The sequence below is a fragment of the Doryrhamphus excisus genome, chromosome 17 (assembly GCF_030265055.1).
Source record: "Doryrhamphus excisus isolate RoL2022-K1 chromosome 17, RoL_Dexc_1.0, whole genome shotgun sequence".
Taxonomy (NCBI): Eukaryota; Metazoa; Chordata; class Actinopteri; order Syngnathiformes; family Syngnathidae; genus Doryrhamphus; species Doryrhamphus excisus.
The window spans coordinates 5,665,373-5,683,590 of NC_080482.1; the positions used below are offsets into that span (position 1 = coordinate 5,665,373).

At 42.1% G+C, this 18,218-nt stretch overlaps 1 protein-coding gene across 5 annotated transcripts in view; it reads left to right on the forward strand.

Moving 5' to 3' along the window:
- LOC131105440 (intermembrane lipid transfer protein VPS13B-like) overlaps positions 1–18,218 on the forward strand; it is a 265,748-nt gene that overhangs the window by 246,001 nt on the left and 1,529 nt on the right. For 4 of the 5 annotated variants that reach the window (XM_058053558.1, XM_058053556.1, XM_058053557.1 and 1 more), the window contains 16 exons: positions 126–296; positions 3,279–3,486; positions 3,613–3,801; positions 5,006–5,152; positions 5,856–6,124; positions 6,460–6,587; positions 6,654–6,850; positions 8,315–8,445; positions 9,648–10,098; positions 10,915–11,073; positions 11,155–11,383; positions 14,383–14,559; positions 14,639–14,809; positions 14,942–15,118; positions 16,778–16,880; positions 18,001–18,169. In XM_058053558.1, coding sequence (XP_057909541.1) covers positions 126–296; positions 3,279–3,486; positions 3,613–3,801; positions 5,006–5,152; positions 5,856–6,124; positions 6,460–6,587; positions 6,654–6,850; positions 8,315–8,445; positions 9,648–10,098; positions 10,915–11,073; positions 11,155–11,383; positions 14,383–14,559; positions 14,639–14,809; positions 14,942–15,118; positions 16,778–16,880; positions 18,001–18,169 — 3,076 coding nt within the window. Of the gene's footprint in view, positions 1–125; positions 297–3,278; positions 3,487–3,612; positions 3,802–5,005; positions 5,153–5,629; positions 5,715–5,855; positions 6,125–6,459; positions 6,588–6,653; positions 6,851–8,314; positions 8,446–9,647; positions 10,099–10,914; positions 11,074–11,154; positions 11,384–14,382; positions 14,560–14,638; positions 14,810–14,941; positions 15,119–16,777; positions 16,881–18,000; positions 18,170–18,218 lie in introns of those variants that run through there. The other variant, XM_058053560.1, reaches the window with a different exon arrangement.

Genomic DNA, 18,218 nt, shown 5'->3' on the forward strand with positions numbered 1-18,218 from the left:
TGGTAAAGCTCAATGAAAGATGCCTTGCAAAGCAATATTGCATATTTAGTTTTGTCTGTACATATTTAAACTGATAAAGTTGATCAGGGATTGGACTGACAATGACTTTGCGTTCTTCTTTTCAGGGAGGATAAAGATGCATCCCATTGTGCTGTACCCATCTCCACCAGCCTCATCAAACAGATAGTGGACAAGAATGGAAATGAGAACAACCTGGAGAACATCCTGTCTGATTTCTATGGTCCAAAGACTTCCAGCGAGCCACCATGGCCTTACGTCTCCAAAGACACAGACGGGTACTCATTTAGTAGCTCTGTACTTTGTACTATTTGTCTATGAGAGTACTGCTTTTCATCTAAAATGAGAGCAGCATAATTTAACTCAAGCATTAAGACATTTAATTTGTACTTTAAATCAAAGAAAAAAACAGTTTTTATGAGCCTGGTAATGTCGGGGTACTGAAATCTGCTTTTTTTTTTTTCCTGTTGTCGTTACTGTTTGTAACTTCTTTTTATTTTAGTAATCAGCATTGACTGTACCCTTAAATGTACTACACATGGGAGAAAAGAGTGGCCAGACATGGGGAACAGTTTATGGGCATGCTGAGAGGGCCGCTGCACTGCAGATGAAAGCTCAGTGTGCATACTCCCTTGTCCAGAAAAAGAGAGAGAGAAAGAGAGAAGCACTGTGTCTTAACCCTTAGATGCACGAGTGACTAGACCCTACACTCTTTCATAAGTGGGTCAAAAATGACCCATATTAGAATCAATGCTTGTATTATATTTAGTATTATATTTAGGACCACACAAGAATGATTTCATAAGATAAGATAAGATATACCTTTATTCGTCCCTCAGTGGGGAAATTTGCATTGCACAGCAGCAAGAGTACAGAATCAGGTAAGCAGTACAAAATACAAAATATACAATAAAATAAAATAAACATATACACAACCCAAGTATTAACAAAATCAACAGTTTTTCACAGAGTTATATATACAATACAGTGTGTAGATAATGTGAAACGAAATGAGATATATGACCAGTCTATACACTGAGATCTTGCTAGTGAGTTAATATGAGGCATTATGGAAATACTTCACATATAACTTAGTATATTGCATTGAGAGCCCTTAATATTGCACATGGAAGAAACATGTTAGAAACATCTTAATTTTTCACTTTTTTACATCTTTGAAAAATGATCCATTGTGTGTCGCATAGGGGATGCGTGCATCACACACCCAGAAGATCTTTAGACCCTACTTGGCTTGCCACCTGCACTAAAGTCTAGGTCTTCAGACATTTCTGACTCAGAGTACAACCCCGTTACTGCTTCTCCATCATCCAGCATCTGTAGGACCATTTCAAGCTGTGTAACTAGCAGCCAAGGCATGGGTGAGGAAATAAAAGAGTAATGCCCAACTATACATATAGTAATATTAGCCAGCTAGTGTCAGCCAGTTATGAAGTAAGAGAATAAGAATCAAAGGTTCCTATTGGATTCCATAGAAAATGCATGCGGGTCATGTTTGACCCAATTATTGAAGGTTGAGGTAGTAACACAAAAACAAAAATTTCTTAAAATGTATAAAAGGTTGGCCGGATGTCATAAACATGTTTTTTGGGGAATACCTGGAATATGAAATTATAACACTTTTTCATTATGAAGATATTTCAAGAAAATAACCTGACCTGGTCATTTTTGACCCACTTATGCATCGAAGGGTTAAAGCAACGGAGGGTTTCTTTTGCTCTGTCACAATAGTGTTTTCGTTTCTTTTTGTGTGTGTGATTTATGAGGCCAACACTTGGCTGACCTCTCCTGCAGTTCACCAATTAACCTTGCACATGCATAAACACCAGTATGGTACACAAAAAGGTTAACCACAGTGGAAAGACGTCTGACATGACAACGTCACTCCAGCAGAGTCATTCATTCATTCATTCATTTTTCACCGCTTTTCCTCACGAGGGTGGCGGGGAGTGCTGGAGCCTATCACGGCTGTCTTCGGGCGGGTACACCAGCCAATCACAGGGCACATATAGACAAACAACCATTCACACTCACATTCATACCTATGGACAATTTGGAGTCGCCAATTAACCTAGCATGTTTTTGGAATGTGGGAGGAAACCGGAGTACCGGGAGAAAACCCACGCATGCACGGGGAGAACATGCAAACTCTACACAGAGATGGCCGAGGGTGGAATTGAACTCGGGTCTCCTTGCTGTGAGGCCTGTGATAAGGATTGCAATTCTCTGGGATGATTTTCACACACACACATGCACACACACATTATGTTCAGGGCTATGTGCTTGGGATTTAAAGAAATCCATTCATCCATTTTCTATGCTGGAGCCTATCCCAGCTGTCTTGGGGCAAGAGGCTAGCATGTTAAGCTAGCATGTTTTTGGAATGTGGGAGGAAACCGAAGTACCCGGAGAAAACCCACGCATGCATGGCGAGAACATGCAAACTCCACACAGCGATAGCCGAAGGTGGAATTGAACCCTGGTCTCCTAGCTGCGAGGTCTCTGCGCTAACCACTCATACACCGTGCAGGCCCCAGCAGAATCTATTTGGTTAAAATGATCTGCTGTTCTCAACACTTTTCCAATTCATAAGACATAAGTTGTGCACGTTGCCATGCTTGTTATGTTTTTATGACTGCTGTCAGTATTTTAATGGCATACATACATACATACATATATATATAGTGGAGCAAAATTGCCCGTTTATATACACAACTCATTTAAATGACCACTTTAGCAGCATGTCGTTTTACTTAGCGGAGTGCGCAAAACCTACATATAGCGCACGGGAGAACTTTCCCCCTTGATAATTTGTTTAAATAGTTTTGCTAACAAACTAAAGTGACAGTGACATTTGTTTATCGGCGCCGCATTACAGGTAGCCGTGTGTTTGTCTCTCTGTCTGCGTGTATGTCCTTGTTGTTTACGTGAGAGGGTGGAGGTTTGCAGTCACAAGTCACGACGCTTGTGTCTTTGAAGCGAGTTTACCACAGTATCGGCAGACTCGTGTCACCTGGCTTAGCTCAGCGTGGAGAAAAAACCATTAAGATTGTCAGTCTTCTAAGTGCCCTTGTACGCACTCGTGATCAAACCGTGCATATTATATTATTCATGTCCAATTTGCTGTATGATTGGATGTCTGCCTGCTTCTGATTTATTCTGTATAGCTGCTCATTAGCCGCAGTAGTAAAATCCAGGGGTGCATTCTAGTGCAGTGGGTTTTTTTTTTTTTCTCTTTCTAGTTCAACACTGGAGCCCCTCGCCCAGTGGGATAGTCCTATGCAAGTGAAGTTATCGTGCTGGAAATTGGGCCTGAGCACCCTGCTGGTGGAGCTGCTACCCTGGGCCCTGTTGGCTAATCACTCCCAGTGGGACCTGTGGCTTTTTGAGGGAGAGACCATTGTACTGCAGATACCAGCCGGCAAGGTCATTGTACCGCCTAACTTCAAGGTATGGTGCCATCTGCAGTATGTGTTCTGCATATTTGATGTATTTATGATGCATGCTTACTGATGAGCCATAAGAAGTTATTATTTTATGTCTTTTTTTCCCCCCCTATTGTTCTCTACCATGTAGGAAGCTTTCCAGATCGGCATATATTGGGCTCAAACAAACACAGTCCACAAGTCTACAGCACTGAAACTGGTGCATGATCTGACCTCACCGCGATGGAAGGAGGGTGCAAATTCCGAGGTAGTAACCTTAGATGAGGAAGGATACGTGGAGGCGGACATCACATTGGGAGCTTTCCCCGGCAGACAGAAGGTGAGGGCCAGCAAAATAGGTATTTAATAATCAGGAGTTGTTTATATACCAGGCACATGACAAAACGTGTATGACATGATGACCAGGGGTGGGGAGGAGACGATAAAATCCTCAAGAAAGATTTGCTGCTACATTTTTAATGTAGTAAATCCTTGCCATGCACCGACAAACCTGAATGGTGAAATGGAAAATAGTCTCAAGACACTGAATTAGGTCCACCTGCACAATTTAATGAGATCCCGAACAAGAGCTTTTATAAGCTAGCTTGTACAGAGACAACAACAGATGTTCTTTGTTAATGTCGCTGAGGTTTGCAGTGATGTAGAACTACACTGCATCGGACTGTTTGTAATGTCTTGCCCCTCTTTATGTTGCTAAATAAGGGAACGAAAATGTTAAAAAGAGCTGCTGGCATGATATAGCACGGTTCTATATTACTACAGGTCAAACAATGCACAACGATGAGCCAATTCAAGAAACAATACAAGCAGTTGATGTTTGCTAAATACAAGGATGAAGAGTCTTGAACCAGTCATGATGTGCTATACATATCACTATATTGACACTTACTATGGTACCCATTATGTCATTGGATGGTCATATCACCTCGTACTTCGGTACGTGAAAAATAAAAAATAAAAAAAAAATATATAAAATAAATACATTATTTGAAAAAAATAAAATATTTAGAAAAAAATATATAATATTTATAATAATTAATAATAATAATTAAATATCAAATAAAAAAATACAATAAAATTAAAAAAACTATATTAGGAAAGCAGGAAGTGAACAAATGTAACAGTTATTGATTGTAAAAGTACCAGATGCAGGGGTAGTAATTAATAAGCTTTGCTTCTTCCTACTCCTTTTGGACATGTGGAACTGTGAACTGATTATGTGATGCATTCAATTGTAATCAATTGTAATCACACTGCCCTTTGTCCTTCCACTGTTCTCGCTATGAGGCAACAGCACTTCATAGGGATACGTATTAGACAAACAAATGAAATAAAACCATTACCATTACAGATTAACTTACTACTCTACTCAAGGCATACGCTAGGCTCTCATAAGTTTGAGTGAGTGGCAAGTGATTTTTCACCGTATGGAAAACATAGCTGCTATGATTTAATCCGCTTTTATGTCACTGTAATGAAGCAGATAAATATCTGTTAAATTTTGTCTGTGATTTCTTCCATAGCTGTGTCAATTCTGTGTGTCATCTACGGTGAAACACGGTATCCAAATCCTCCAGATAGAGGACAGGACAATCCTTGTCAACAACACCGGCTACACAATACACTGCAGGCCTCTGCTGACTGACCACCGTCTGGGGAATGATAACCAGGTAATGAGCTTTAATGTTTATATTTATGGTATAAGTGTATAAGTTGTATAAGTTTATACAAGGTATTTGAGTACAATATACACTATAAATACACTATAAATCCTTGACCTGTAGCTCTCTATTGCTACCTCATACATATACGATATGTGCTTGTGTAGGTGCTGCATCCTATCATATAGCCCATTCACACATAAAGTAGATGTAACGTGCCCATGACTCACACAGAGACACCATAACGACCACACAAATGCATTAAAAGGACACAGCAAGCCGTTTTAGATCATGTCCCCCCCCCCCACACTGCCCTTTGTCCTTCCACTGTTCTCGCTATGAGGCAACAGCACTTCATAGGGATACGTATTAGACAAACAAAATTGGATGCAGGTTTCCTTTCTTGCTTTCATCTCCTGCTTGGCCCTGATGAGAGCAACATTGTAGTGTAATGTAAAACAATGTAGGCTTCTGATCTCCCTAAAGAAAGATGGCAGAGCTTGGAAGTTGTCAGGAGGGCTGAAATTTAGAAAGAAAACGTCTTCAATGACAACACAGTGGATGAGTGGAGGTCAGTGTTTTTAAAGCAGCCCAGCAGGGTTTCTGTGCTACTCAATTTAATTAAAAAAAAGGCTCATTTGGGTGAAAGCAAGTCATAATTATTTGCTTTGATTTGAATGTTTTCGAAATGTTATGTTTCTATTTTGCACAGGTCTGTGAAATACCAGAGACGGCAGCATTCACTCTGACGCCATGCGAAGTGTCCTCTCCAGCCAAACCCCACTCAGTGCCATGCTGGGACCTTCTCCAAACCAGCGACCAAGGCAAAGTGGAGTTCCCCTTGCCTTTAAAATACATGCTTTTCAGCTCATTATTGGGGTCTACAGCGTGGAGCTTGCCCACTCCCATCCGAGCAGACTTCCCCAGGCAGAGTGTGTCGGTTCCCGGGGAAACAAACTCCGGGGGTGGCCCGAACACCAGGTGGGTTAACTGCAGCGTGTGTGACCCTCTGGCAGGAACAGTCCATTTAGAGCAGGGTATTGAACATGAGTCAAAGTGAACATTTAGTGTTTGTTAAATAGTGCTAATGAAGCAGAGGAGAAAACTCCCTTAACATTTCCAGTTAGTTCCTCAGCTTGTTTTCATCCTTCTATTTTTTTTTTCTTCTCTTGTGATATTAAAAGTGCGTCATTCATTCTGTTGGCGTTCTGTCAATGATGCACCTCAGGGCTTTGACGTAGAATAATATCTAACGGCTCTAAGAGGCTGAGGCAATGTTTTTCATGCTTTTGTTTGTTTTTATTTCTACGTTTCAGAGCCATAGTCCTGACGTATCAGGAGCACCTTGGGGTGACATTCATTACTCTCAATGAGGATCCTTGTCCTCACATGCTGGTGTACAACAAGTGTCCAATCCCGCTGATGCTTAAGGAGAATGTCAAAGGTGAGAAAGAGGAAGTGAGACTTTCCTCCTCACATTTTCCACTGACTAAATATTGATCTTTTGCAGAAATTCCAAAAACAGAGGTGTACTGTTGTCCTCTTCCTGCAAATTGTTCGATCCACCACGAGCTCTACCACCACTTTTCTAGTTTCCCCGACTGCCGGCAGAGAGAACCACTGCCCACTTTGTCACTGAAAACAATAACAGATGTCTTCACCACAGACTGGACCGAACCCATTGACATTAATTGCCCTGGTACTCAGGTACGAGCTCATAGTTTATTTCTTTGTATGACAAATTTACTATTAATAATTTATACATTGGGCTGCACGGTGGTCGAGTGGTTAGCACGCAGGCCTCACAGCTAAGAGTCCCGAGTTCAATTCCACCCTCAGCATCTCTGTGCGGAGTTTTCGTGGGTTTTCTCCGGGTACTCCGGTTTCCTCCCACATTCCAAAAACATGCTAGGTTAATTAGCGACTTCAAATTGTCCATAGGTATGAATGTGAGTGTGAATGGTTGTTTGTCTACGTGTGCCCTGTGATTGGCTGATGACCAGTCCAGGGTGTACCCGCCTCTCGCTCGAAGATAGCTGGGATAGACTCCAGCACCCCCGCGACCCTCGTGAGGAAAAAGTGGTAGAAAATGAATTCATTCATTTATACATTGGGCTGCATGGTGGACAAATGGTTCACACACAGGCCTCACAGCTCGGAGTCCCGAGTTCAATTCCACCCTCGGTCATCTCTGTATGGATTTTTCGTGGGTTTTCTGTGGGTACTCCAGTTTCCTCCCACGTTCCAAAAACATGCTAGGTTAATTAGCGACTCCAAATTGTCCATAGGTATGAATGTGAGTGTGAATGGTTGTTTGTCTATGTGTGCCCTGTGATTGGCTGGCCACCAGTCCAATGTGTACCCCGCCTCTAATTTATACATTGCTATTTGTTTTTGATTGAGCGTATTACCTCCTGCAATATCTAAAATTTAAATACGAAAGTATTATATTTCATAAGTCTGGTGGGGGGGGGGGCTTGTTCCTGGTGTTTAATATGACTTTCTCGGGTTTGAATCCTTGGAGTTGCAAGCGAGGGTTATTTCGACTTCTTCTAGCATTCCAAAAATAATAGAGAATGTCCATAGGTATGAATGTTTGTTTGTACGTCCCCAGGTGACCGGTCCAAGGTGTACCCCACCTGTTAGCCCCCAGCTAACCCGTGACCCTACTGACGTCAAGCGGCATAGAAAATGAATGTTAGATGTTAGACATTTCCATGAAGTGTGTTTAGCCCTGCTGTGTTTAAGTTGAGACCCTGGCAGCGTACCTTTATGCAGACCAGTGAGCTAGCCAGGGGTTAGGCTAACAAGAAGGATGTGTAATGTTTAGTCTTGTGTCTAGCCGGCCGCTGGTCGGGGTTGAGGCTGAGGCTGCGTATCTCTGGTTACTGCCAGGTCCTGGTCTGACCTCGGTGGTACGGGTGAGAGATCAAAGGTCGGGCTTGTTATGGCTGCCGAGTGAAGTGTTTAGCAGGGATCTGCTTCCTTTTGTCACATGAGGAGCAGATCCCGTCAATCCTGGAGGTTCATATCGGAACGTTGGATTCTTAGATATGAATCTGGTAGTTTGAGGTTGCATTCTGTTTGTTTTCTTAAACGTTATACTTGTTAGGGGTGTGGTCTTAAACTGTTTCACTACTAACATGATATTATTTTGTTTTTCCTGCTCAGGTTGTGTTCTTGCCTGGCTTTGGTTGTCTCTACGTAGATGTGGGATATGAGAAAGGAACCATAGTTCTGACTCTGTCACCAGAGGGCGGTGTGGATGTGGATGGGGATGTTCTAACCAACCAACACAACAGGTATTTGAATACAGACACTTCTTTAGTCTGCTTATATCTTGGTCATAAGTACTTCTGATCATATGCTGCAAATCTCAATGGATGGATAGTTGGGTGGATGGATGGATGGATGGAGGGTTGGATGGTTGGTTGGATGGATGGAGGGTTGGATGGTTGGTTGGATGGATGATGATTGGATGGATAGATGATGATTGGGTTTTTGGATGGAGGGTTGGATGGATGGATGGATGATGATGATTGGTTGGATGGTTGGATGGATGGATGGATGGATGGATAGATGATGGTTGGATGGATGGAAGGATGGTTGGATGGATGGATGGGCAGATGGATGGATAGATGGTTGGATGGAACGATGGATGATGGTTGGATGGATGAATGATGGATGGTTGGTTGGATAAATGGTTGGATGGATGGATGGTTGGATGGATGGATGAATAGTTGGATGGACAGATGGCAGGATGGATGGATGGATGGATAGATGGTTGGATGGAACGATGGATGATGGATGGATGGTTGGTTGGTTGGTTGGATGAATGGATGGATGGATAAATGGTTGGATGGATGGATGGATGAATGGTTGGATGGATGATGGTGTGATGGATGGATGAATGGATGGATGGATAAATGGTTGGATGGATGAATGGATGGTTGGATGGATGATGGCGTGATGGATGGATGGATGGATGGATGGATGGATGATGGTTGGATGGAAGGATGGATGGGTGGATGTTCTCCCTGTGCATGCGTTGGTTTTCTCCGGGTACTCCGGTTTCCAGGGTGTACCCCGCCTGGCACCCAAAGACAGCTGGGATAGGCTCCAGCACCCCCTGCGACCCTCGTGAGGATAAGCAGTAGAAAATGAATGAATAACAATAATAATTGCTGATAATGGGTTCTCAAAGCAATGCCAATAGTGCCATCTTTTCCCCCATAAAGACCTGCTGTGTTCTTATTGGTTTAGTGTTGCAGCACATTGCTTTACAAGGTTCTTCCATTACATCAACACTAAACATCATTAAAGATTGAATAGCACCACATCTCTGTGATTACATATCAGGTAAACATAAGCAAATGACCTCAGACAGTTTTTGGGATTATGCTGTGATGGACCTCACCTCTTTTTTGCTCTATAAATAATGATTAATGAATCCGTGTTTGAAATGGAGGAAGTGTATTTATTTTCATCCAATTTATTTTTCCAGCTCCACCAAGCTGTCCTTCAGTGTCCTTCTGAGCAAGGCCAGTGTGGCATTGAGTGATGACATCACAAGCCCCTCGGGTTCTGTGGAGCTGCTGAGGCTCACATTGACCAACTTGCTGCTCAGACTAGCCCCGGCACCCACCTCCCTGCCCCCTGAGGAGACTGCCAAGCCTGGAGCAGCTGCAGCGTCCCTCTTGGCTTTTATGGCCAAAGCCTCTCTCATTGAAGTGTACTGCTTATGCCTGCAAGTGGACAACCAGCTGTACAACCGTGCGAGCTTCCACTTCCCTGTACTGCTGTGCCAGGAGCAAAAGGGGGCCAGCGAGCTCAGGAATCAGTGGAGTAACCATGACAACCCCGTTGACACGGATGAACGCCTGGAGGAGTTTAAACGTTTTTGTTTCCTGCAGTTGAGGCTGATCCTGTCTGGGGACGGATGCAGTCTGGAGGAGGTGGGATTACTTTATCTTAACCTATTTGTCATTGTGATGTCATTTGTCATTCCCCACAGGGCTGCAATCTATCTGTGGTGGTTATTTAGAAAATGTTATAGCTACAAGCAAACTGTCTTCTGTCCCATATTTTTGTCTTTTTTAATTTTTTTTAAATGTCAAAATCCAGAGCCACTTGTAGGTTATTATTTTTTATTTTTCTGCTTGTTCAGTCTCCAAAAGTGTCCACCTAATTTGCCCCAAGTCCCTTTCAAAAAACAAAGAGTATCTAGGGCTCTGATTTAAAAAAAAAAAAAATGTCCCTCTTGCTGTGTCTTCTTCTTTCTTACATAGCAGCATCAAAAGTCATTTATAGGCCTTTTATAATGGAAATTAACTCATTTTGTGTCATATGTCGCATCTCTACAGCTGGAAAATGTTGGCTACAAGCAAACTGTCTTCTGTCCTGTATTTTTGTCTTTTTAATTTTTTTTTATGTCACAATCCAGAGATTTTTGATTAAAAAAAAAATACGTAAAATTTTTCCTCCAAAAGTGTCCTCCTAATTTTCCACAAGTCCCTTTAAAAAAAAACAAAGAGTATCTAGGGCTCTCATTTATTTAAAAAAAAAACACAAAAAAACATCAAATTTTGCAACAAAGTCCCTAACTTGGCAACACTGATCCCTCCTGCTGTGTCTTCTTATTCTTCACATTCTATACAGTTTATATAGCAGCAATAAAAGTAATTCATAGGCCTTTTATAGTGGGAATCATCTCATTTTCTGCCATGTTTGGCTCTACAGTTTCTATTCTCCTTTGTTTGCGTCCTCCATAGGTTAACATCCAAGTCCAGCCTGCAAGAGTCTATCTCGAGGACACATTTGTTTACTATGTGAAAACCTTGTTCCACACCTTCATCCCTGCCTCCGCTATGACCTCAGTGAAGCCTCAGATGTGTAAAGAAGCTGCCTCAGACCTCACCCTACCTGAGCAGGTGTTATATCGTACTTTGTAACATTCACAAGCGAAGATAATCAAGGCAAATATGGAGGTAACATTGTACTGCGTCCTACAGGTACTTCAATCCATACAGACGCTAGTGCAACCTGTGCGTCTGCAGAAGTTGACCATTCAGCCGGTCAACCTGTTGGTCAGCATCCATGCGTCCCTCAAGCTGTACATCGCTTCCGACCACACACCTCTGGCGTTCTCCTTGTTTGAGCGAGGGCCTCTCTGCACCACGGCCAGACAGCTCGTCCACGCTCTGGCTTTGCATTATGCTGCTGGGGCCCTCTTCAGAGCCGGTGCGTCCGTTTTTAACATTTCCAATTTTGGAACTTTTTCCAAAGTTTGATGTCAAGTGTTAGAAATGTAATGGTAATGGTTTAATTTCATTTGAACATGCATCAGATTACAATTGAATGCATCACATAATCAGTTCACAGTTCCACATGTCCAAAAGGAGTAGGAAGAAGCAAAGCTTATTAAATCCTACCCCTCCATCTGGTACTTTTACAATCAGTAACTGTTACATTTGTTCACTTCCTGCTTTCCTAATTCAATTTATTCATTCATTCATTCATTTTTTCTACCGCTTATCCTCACGAGGGTCGCGGGGGCTGCTGAAGCCTATCCCAGCTGTCTTTGGGTGCCAGGCGAGGTACACTGGTCTGACTGGTCGCCAGCCAATCACAGGGCACATATAGACAAACAACCATTCACACTCACATTCATACCTATGGACAATTTGGAGTCGCTAATTAACCTAGCATGTTTTTTGGAATGTGGGAGGAAACCGGAGTACCCGGAGAAAACCCACACATGCACGGGGAGAACATGCAAACTCCACACAGAGATGGCCGAGGGTGGGATTGAACCCTGGTCTGCGCACTAAACACTTGACCGCCGTGCAGCCCTTATTTTTTATTTATTATCTATTTTTTTTTAATTAATAAAGGTTTTTAAAGGTAAAAGTATCAGATAATGAGGTTTTGCAGAGTGCTTTCCTAATAAGTTTTTTTTATTATATTTTATTTTTTTATTTTATTTTTGTCACGTACCGAAGGTGCTATGGTGATATGACCATACAATGACATAATGGTTACCATAGTAACTGTCAATATAGTGATAAGAATAGCACATCATGACTGGTTCAAGACTCTTCATCCAATGTGGAATTGTTATGGCCAATGTAAATCCAGCCGCAGTAAAAAAAAAATAATAATAATAATAATAAAAAAAAAAAATTGGGCCGTATTTGCCAGTTGGCACAAACTTACCACAGATCAGCATCGCCCAGCCAAGGTACTCCAGCATCTGACTCACCTTACATGTAAAAAAAGGGCTTCATAATGTTTTACTGATTACTGCTGATACATTATGGTTCATCTAAACCGTCACCATGGAGAAGTTGGCCGAAAAGCATGAAGGCTCTGGAGTTCTGGCCCATGCTCTTGTCCTGTCTAGTTGAAGCCTCCACATGTGGTCTTATTTAACCCATCATTTCCACATCAGAAATTATTCTTCTGGCTGGATTTATTCCTCCTTTCCGCTGTGTGTCATTACAGCCATCATTTCTGCTTGTATTTCAACACCTCCCCGTGTTCTCCACTTCCTGGAGTCGTCATTAGTTTGGGCAAGCATTGTGTTCTGGGTCTGATTAGCTTCAGGATGTATAACGCTACATTTAAACACAAACACACACACAAAGGAGGCATATGGATATAAAGCACATGCCGATACATGTTTGTGTATGTGCACGTCCATAAGAGGATGACTCAGCACTGTAAAATCGAGGCTCCCGTCTGGGCTCAAACCGCTGCTGAGAGACAATGTAAAGCAATATGGCCTCTAAGTGACCGCCGTTAAAACGAGTAGAGCATCAAAGCGAGCACGGGCGTCTTGAGAAATGTCTATCTGATTTTGCACGCGCATTCGTCAGTTAGTGCGACTATCAACCAGCCGTAAATTCAGTTCTTGGATAGCAGAGGTGAGATAGCACGGTGCAATAAATCCACTTTGCTACTTGCATCATCGTATATAGCGTATGTGTGTTAGCATATGTGGAACGTTGAGAATGTAATCCAATAGGTTTAACACGGTTTAATATCAAATCATGATGTTGAACATTTTTGTAGAGAGAGTCTCACACTCTATAAAGTGTTTTTGGCAAGAAGCTCTTACGCCCCAGAAACGTACTCGGGAGGCTTGTTTGTGAGCAGGTGCTGCTGGTTTATTCCTTTGCTCCTAAAATCATTGTGACTACCACTAAGATTACATTTTTACTGAAGTATTGGGGCCGGTACTCACATTGTAATGACTGGTAATATTCTGGTAAGTTATTCCTTACCGCCTTACCTTTATAGCCAAATGTCCAAAAATGAGAAATATTCCACTATGGCAGGGGTGGGCAAATATTTGAGTTAACAAAACATATATTTAACACACACACACTATTTTGTGCTTATAATTTTCCTTGAATTATTTGTCTAATTTTATCTGTAAAAGTGTTATACTATCAGCTGTTCTCATGTCCATTTTTTTCCATTTCATTTCATTTTTTCTATTTTACGTCAAACTATGTAATTTTGCCTTTTTTTTTTTTTGCTAAATAAGACATCCGACTTGAAAAGTCATGTTGCCAGTTTTTGTTTAAAGTTCAAATACTTGGAAAGCAGCCCGATTCAAACGCTTGGTGGCCTACATTTGGCCCCCGGGCCGTAGTTTGCCCACCCCTGCACTATGGGGTACAGCTCAATAGTGTATTCTGTCTTTAGTGACTGATTCTAGATGGTATATGGATTATGTAGACCAGGGGTGGGCAGACTTTTTGACTATGGGGCCACATTGATTTAACAAAATCAAATTTATTTGATGTAAAGTGCTGCTTATTATTATTATTATTATTATTATTATTATTATTATTAAAGTTATTATTATTAAAATTAAATTTAGTATATTATTATTATTTATTAAATTTATTTTTTAATTTATTTTCTTTTACTATTATTACTATTATTATTATGATTATTATTTGCTTGTGTCCCTTTTTTCAGGAGCATTTTATAAACAGACCACATCAAATAAATTGGTAAAAATTGGTAAAACAGCTACAACAGGCAACAGGCGGGCAACAGGCGGGCAACAGGCGGGCCGTATTCAAACACTTGGCGTGCCGGATGTGGCCCCCGAGCCGTAGTTTGCTCACCCCAATGTAGATTTATATCTCACATTGGTCAATCTGAACAGAAGAAGTTAATAATTGTCTTCACTTTGTGTTTTTGTGGTTGTTCTTGTATATCAGGATGGGTCGTGGGGTCTTTGGAGATTCTGGGCAGTCCCGCTAGTCTGGTACGGAGCATCGGTAATGGTGTGTCCGATTTCTTCCGTTTACCCTATGAGGGTCTGACCCGCGGACCCGGTGCCTTTGTCAGCGGCGTCTCCAGAGGGACCACATCCTTTGTCAAGCACATCTCCAAAGGTAACCCCAGTGCATGGAGGATGTACGTCCTTTTTAGTTACCATTGAATTGGCATTAAAATGAGTCTGTGTGCACTCAGGCACCCTGACATCCATCACCAACTTGGCCACCAGCCTGGCCAGGAACATGGACCGTCTGTCTCTGGATGAGGAGCACTATACCAGGCAGGAAGAGTGGAGGCGACAGCTACCAGAGAGTCTGGGAGACGGGCTTAGGCAGGGGCTGTCACGACTTGGCATTAGTTTGCTGGGTATGTGACGATTTGGGTGCAAAAATAATCTTCAGATTTTCATACTCGTCTACACCATTAATCAAATGAAGTATTACTTGGATGGCATGGGAAAAAGTCAAAATAACACATGAAGGTTTGTCTTTGTTGTAGGAGCAATAGCGGGCATCGTGGACCAGCCCATGCAGAATTTCCAAAGGAACTGGGAGATGCAGACCTCGGCTGGTTGCAAAGCCAAAGGCGTCATTTCTGGCATGGGGAAGGGAATTGTGGGAGTTTTCACCAAGCCCATAGGAGGAGCAGCCGAACTGGTGTCCCAAACTGGATATGGTGCGTTCAAAGTTGATCTTATTAATGTTTGGTTTGAAACAAAAAAGTCACTCTCGCTTGAAGACAGCTGGTTCCTGACCATATTTTTTGTCATATGTCATATTTATATGTCATATATACACACACACACACAATTTTTGTTTTACATTATTAGAGCCCTCTAGACATATACTAACACCCCTATAGTTTTGTTTACACCCGTATTACCCAACATAGTAGACATAATAAGAGTAAATAATATATAATAAACACATACATTTTTTTACATTATTAGAGCCCTCTAGACATATACTAACACCCCTATAGTTTCGTTCACGCCCGTATAACCCAACATTGTAGATATAATAAGAGTAAATAATGAATTTTATATATATATACATATATATAAATATAAACACATACATTTTTAAATTTTTTAACATTATTAGAGCCCTCTAGACATATACTAACACCCCTATAGTTTAGTTTACACCCGTATAACCCAACATAGTAGACATAATAAGAGTAAATAATATATAATAAACACATACATTTTTTTACATTATTAGAGCCCTCTAGACATATACTAACACCCCTATAGTTTAGTTTACACCCGTATTACCCAACATAGTAGACATATTAAGAGTAAATAAGGCACATACGTAAATAAGACTCGTGCTCATGTGTGTTGCCGTAAATGTGTCCCCTGTTGGAACAGAGCAAGTGGTGGACAGGAAGCTTATATACGTATGCATATTTTATTTACTAATAATAGGCCGTCTTTTCAAGCAGGTGTTGGTGTTGCTCATTCTCGATAGTGGTGTCTCGGTCATGAACGAACGGGTCAAAAGAACTGGTTCTTTTTTGTGAACGGAATGAACGAGGTCACCGCCCCTAAAAGACCCGTTCAGTGATTGGCTCATCGTTCATCGTTCCTTTTGTAGGGCGGGACTATCTGAGTGCTTACCTGTCTTATCCTATCGTCACGCCTCGCTCTGTGGGTGGGTGGGGTTAACTGACTGAAATACCGAGACCGAGAGATTGACCGACACTGTCATTCCATTCACAAAAAAGAACTAGTTCTTTTGACCCATTCGTTCATGACCGACACACCACTAGTCATCACGTGTTGTTGCTCTGTTAAGTCGGAACGAACGTGAACATGAGTGAACGGACTGACTCCACACGGCTGACCGAGTCTATGCACAGGGGGAGATCCCAGGCTAACGACCAATTGACCGAAATGAACGGATCTTTTTACTGAATGAACCTGAACGATCCGGTTTACTGAAATGAACGGTTTTGCCCATCACTAATTCTCAACACTAAACCTTGAAACGGTTATTCCGCATTGATGAACATTAGCGTGTCTGTTAATTTGCATGCTAACGCACAACGAAACCAAACGTAATCACAACATTAGGAAACAAAAGTAAACAGTTGTTGTGTTGCCGTATAAATAACGAATCAGTTAATTTAGAACCAGTTTTTGGCACAATTAGGACAATTTGCAATATGAGAGCAAATAATTGTGTATTTATTGTCAATGTGAATATTTGCTGCGGTATCACCTGCATGCATGACTGGTGTCTGAACCTCAGGTTTGTGTGTGCATGTTTTGTGCGACTCTTTAATTGTACACCGCATTTGCTTGAATGGTGCGTTACTGTGTCCGAACAGGCATCCTCCATGGAGCAGGACTGTGGCAGCTTCCTCAACAACTCCATCTGCCAACGGAGGACAAATCAGCCGAGGCCCCCAACAGCAACCTTAAATATGTTTGGTATGACACCCCGCCCCCAAAAAGGCCACCATTGTTTCACTGTGTCGGAGTTTTGCATTCAAAGTGGGACATGTGGGGCTTGCTTTCCTTGGATGCTCTCCAAAATGCGGTGTTCTTTTTTTCTCCCACTTTTCCTCTCATCATTTTGGCTCTCTTGAAGGCTACATTAACACCACCCCACTCGTCAGAAAAGTCTGTTTGACCTTGATTCCACACATGGTAGCCAGCCTGCCCTCCCTTGTTCTCGTCAAGCCATGTTAAAAGGTTTTTGTAAGCACCCTGCCAAATCCTCCAGCTCAAACTCGTGAGCTTTGAGTCTATCCAGAGAAGATGCCTTCACGTGGAAGAGGGACACATTCCTCTTGGTGCCAGATGGTTTGGAGCTGGATCACTAAGGTTGCATGTTGCGCCGTGGCAGGCGTGGCTGCCTTCAGCTTCAGCATCATTGAAATCGGATCACGGCTCAGCGCTGCATCACATTTTGGCGTTCCTTTTCGTAGTTCCTCTCCGTGGAATGCTTAGAATATTAACATTAGTTTATTCAAGGGACTGCATTTCATAATGAGTTTTTTTTTTTTTTCAAAGTAGCTACGTTCCATATTTTTAATAGCACCCGGTGATGAAAAATGGCATCTCTTAAATTTATTATTCCTTTGGAACATTCCACCTTAGATGTCGAGTTAATGATGTGAAAATACAAGAACGCTGAGAGAATTCTCCCTTGTGGCGTTATTCCTTTTGCATGGTTTCCATCAGGCGTCCATCACTCGGTAATATTTACTACAGGTAGCCGTTTGAAGGGTCAGACTGTTTTAGCCCCGGTTACACTGAACAGAATCAAAAAGTGTCCCCGACGCTGCTTCTCACATCTGCCGCGCAATTACAGAACCTGCTTTCCAAAGTAAACACTCTTGTCAGAGCAACATGGCTGAACGCTCACCTTCCTGTGTAATAGGAGCCACACGTTCATGTCGATGTTTAAATTACAGGATGTATGCAAACACATCACGTCATTTGTTGCATGGTCCTGTATGGGAAATGTAGCATTTTTATCTCATCTTGATGAAAGACAGTTCATGAATTCCATCCTAACTCGCCTTTTTCTTCTGTTCGGCTCCAGGAAAATGCTCCAGTCGTTGGGGCGACCGGAGCTCCACATGGCCCTGGAGGTGACCATTGTGAGTGGGTCAGGGCAGGAGCATGCTGGTTGTCTCCTACTCACGTTGGAGGTGCTTTTTGTGGTCAGCTTAAGCGAGGACACCCAGCAGCAGGCCTTCCCAATCACGGAGGTACGGGAATACAGTAAACCTCGGATATATCGGATTCAATTGTTCCCAC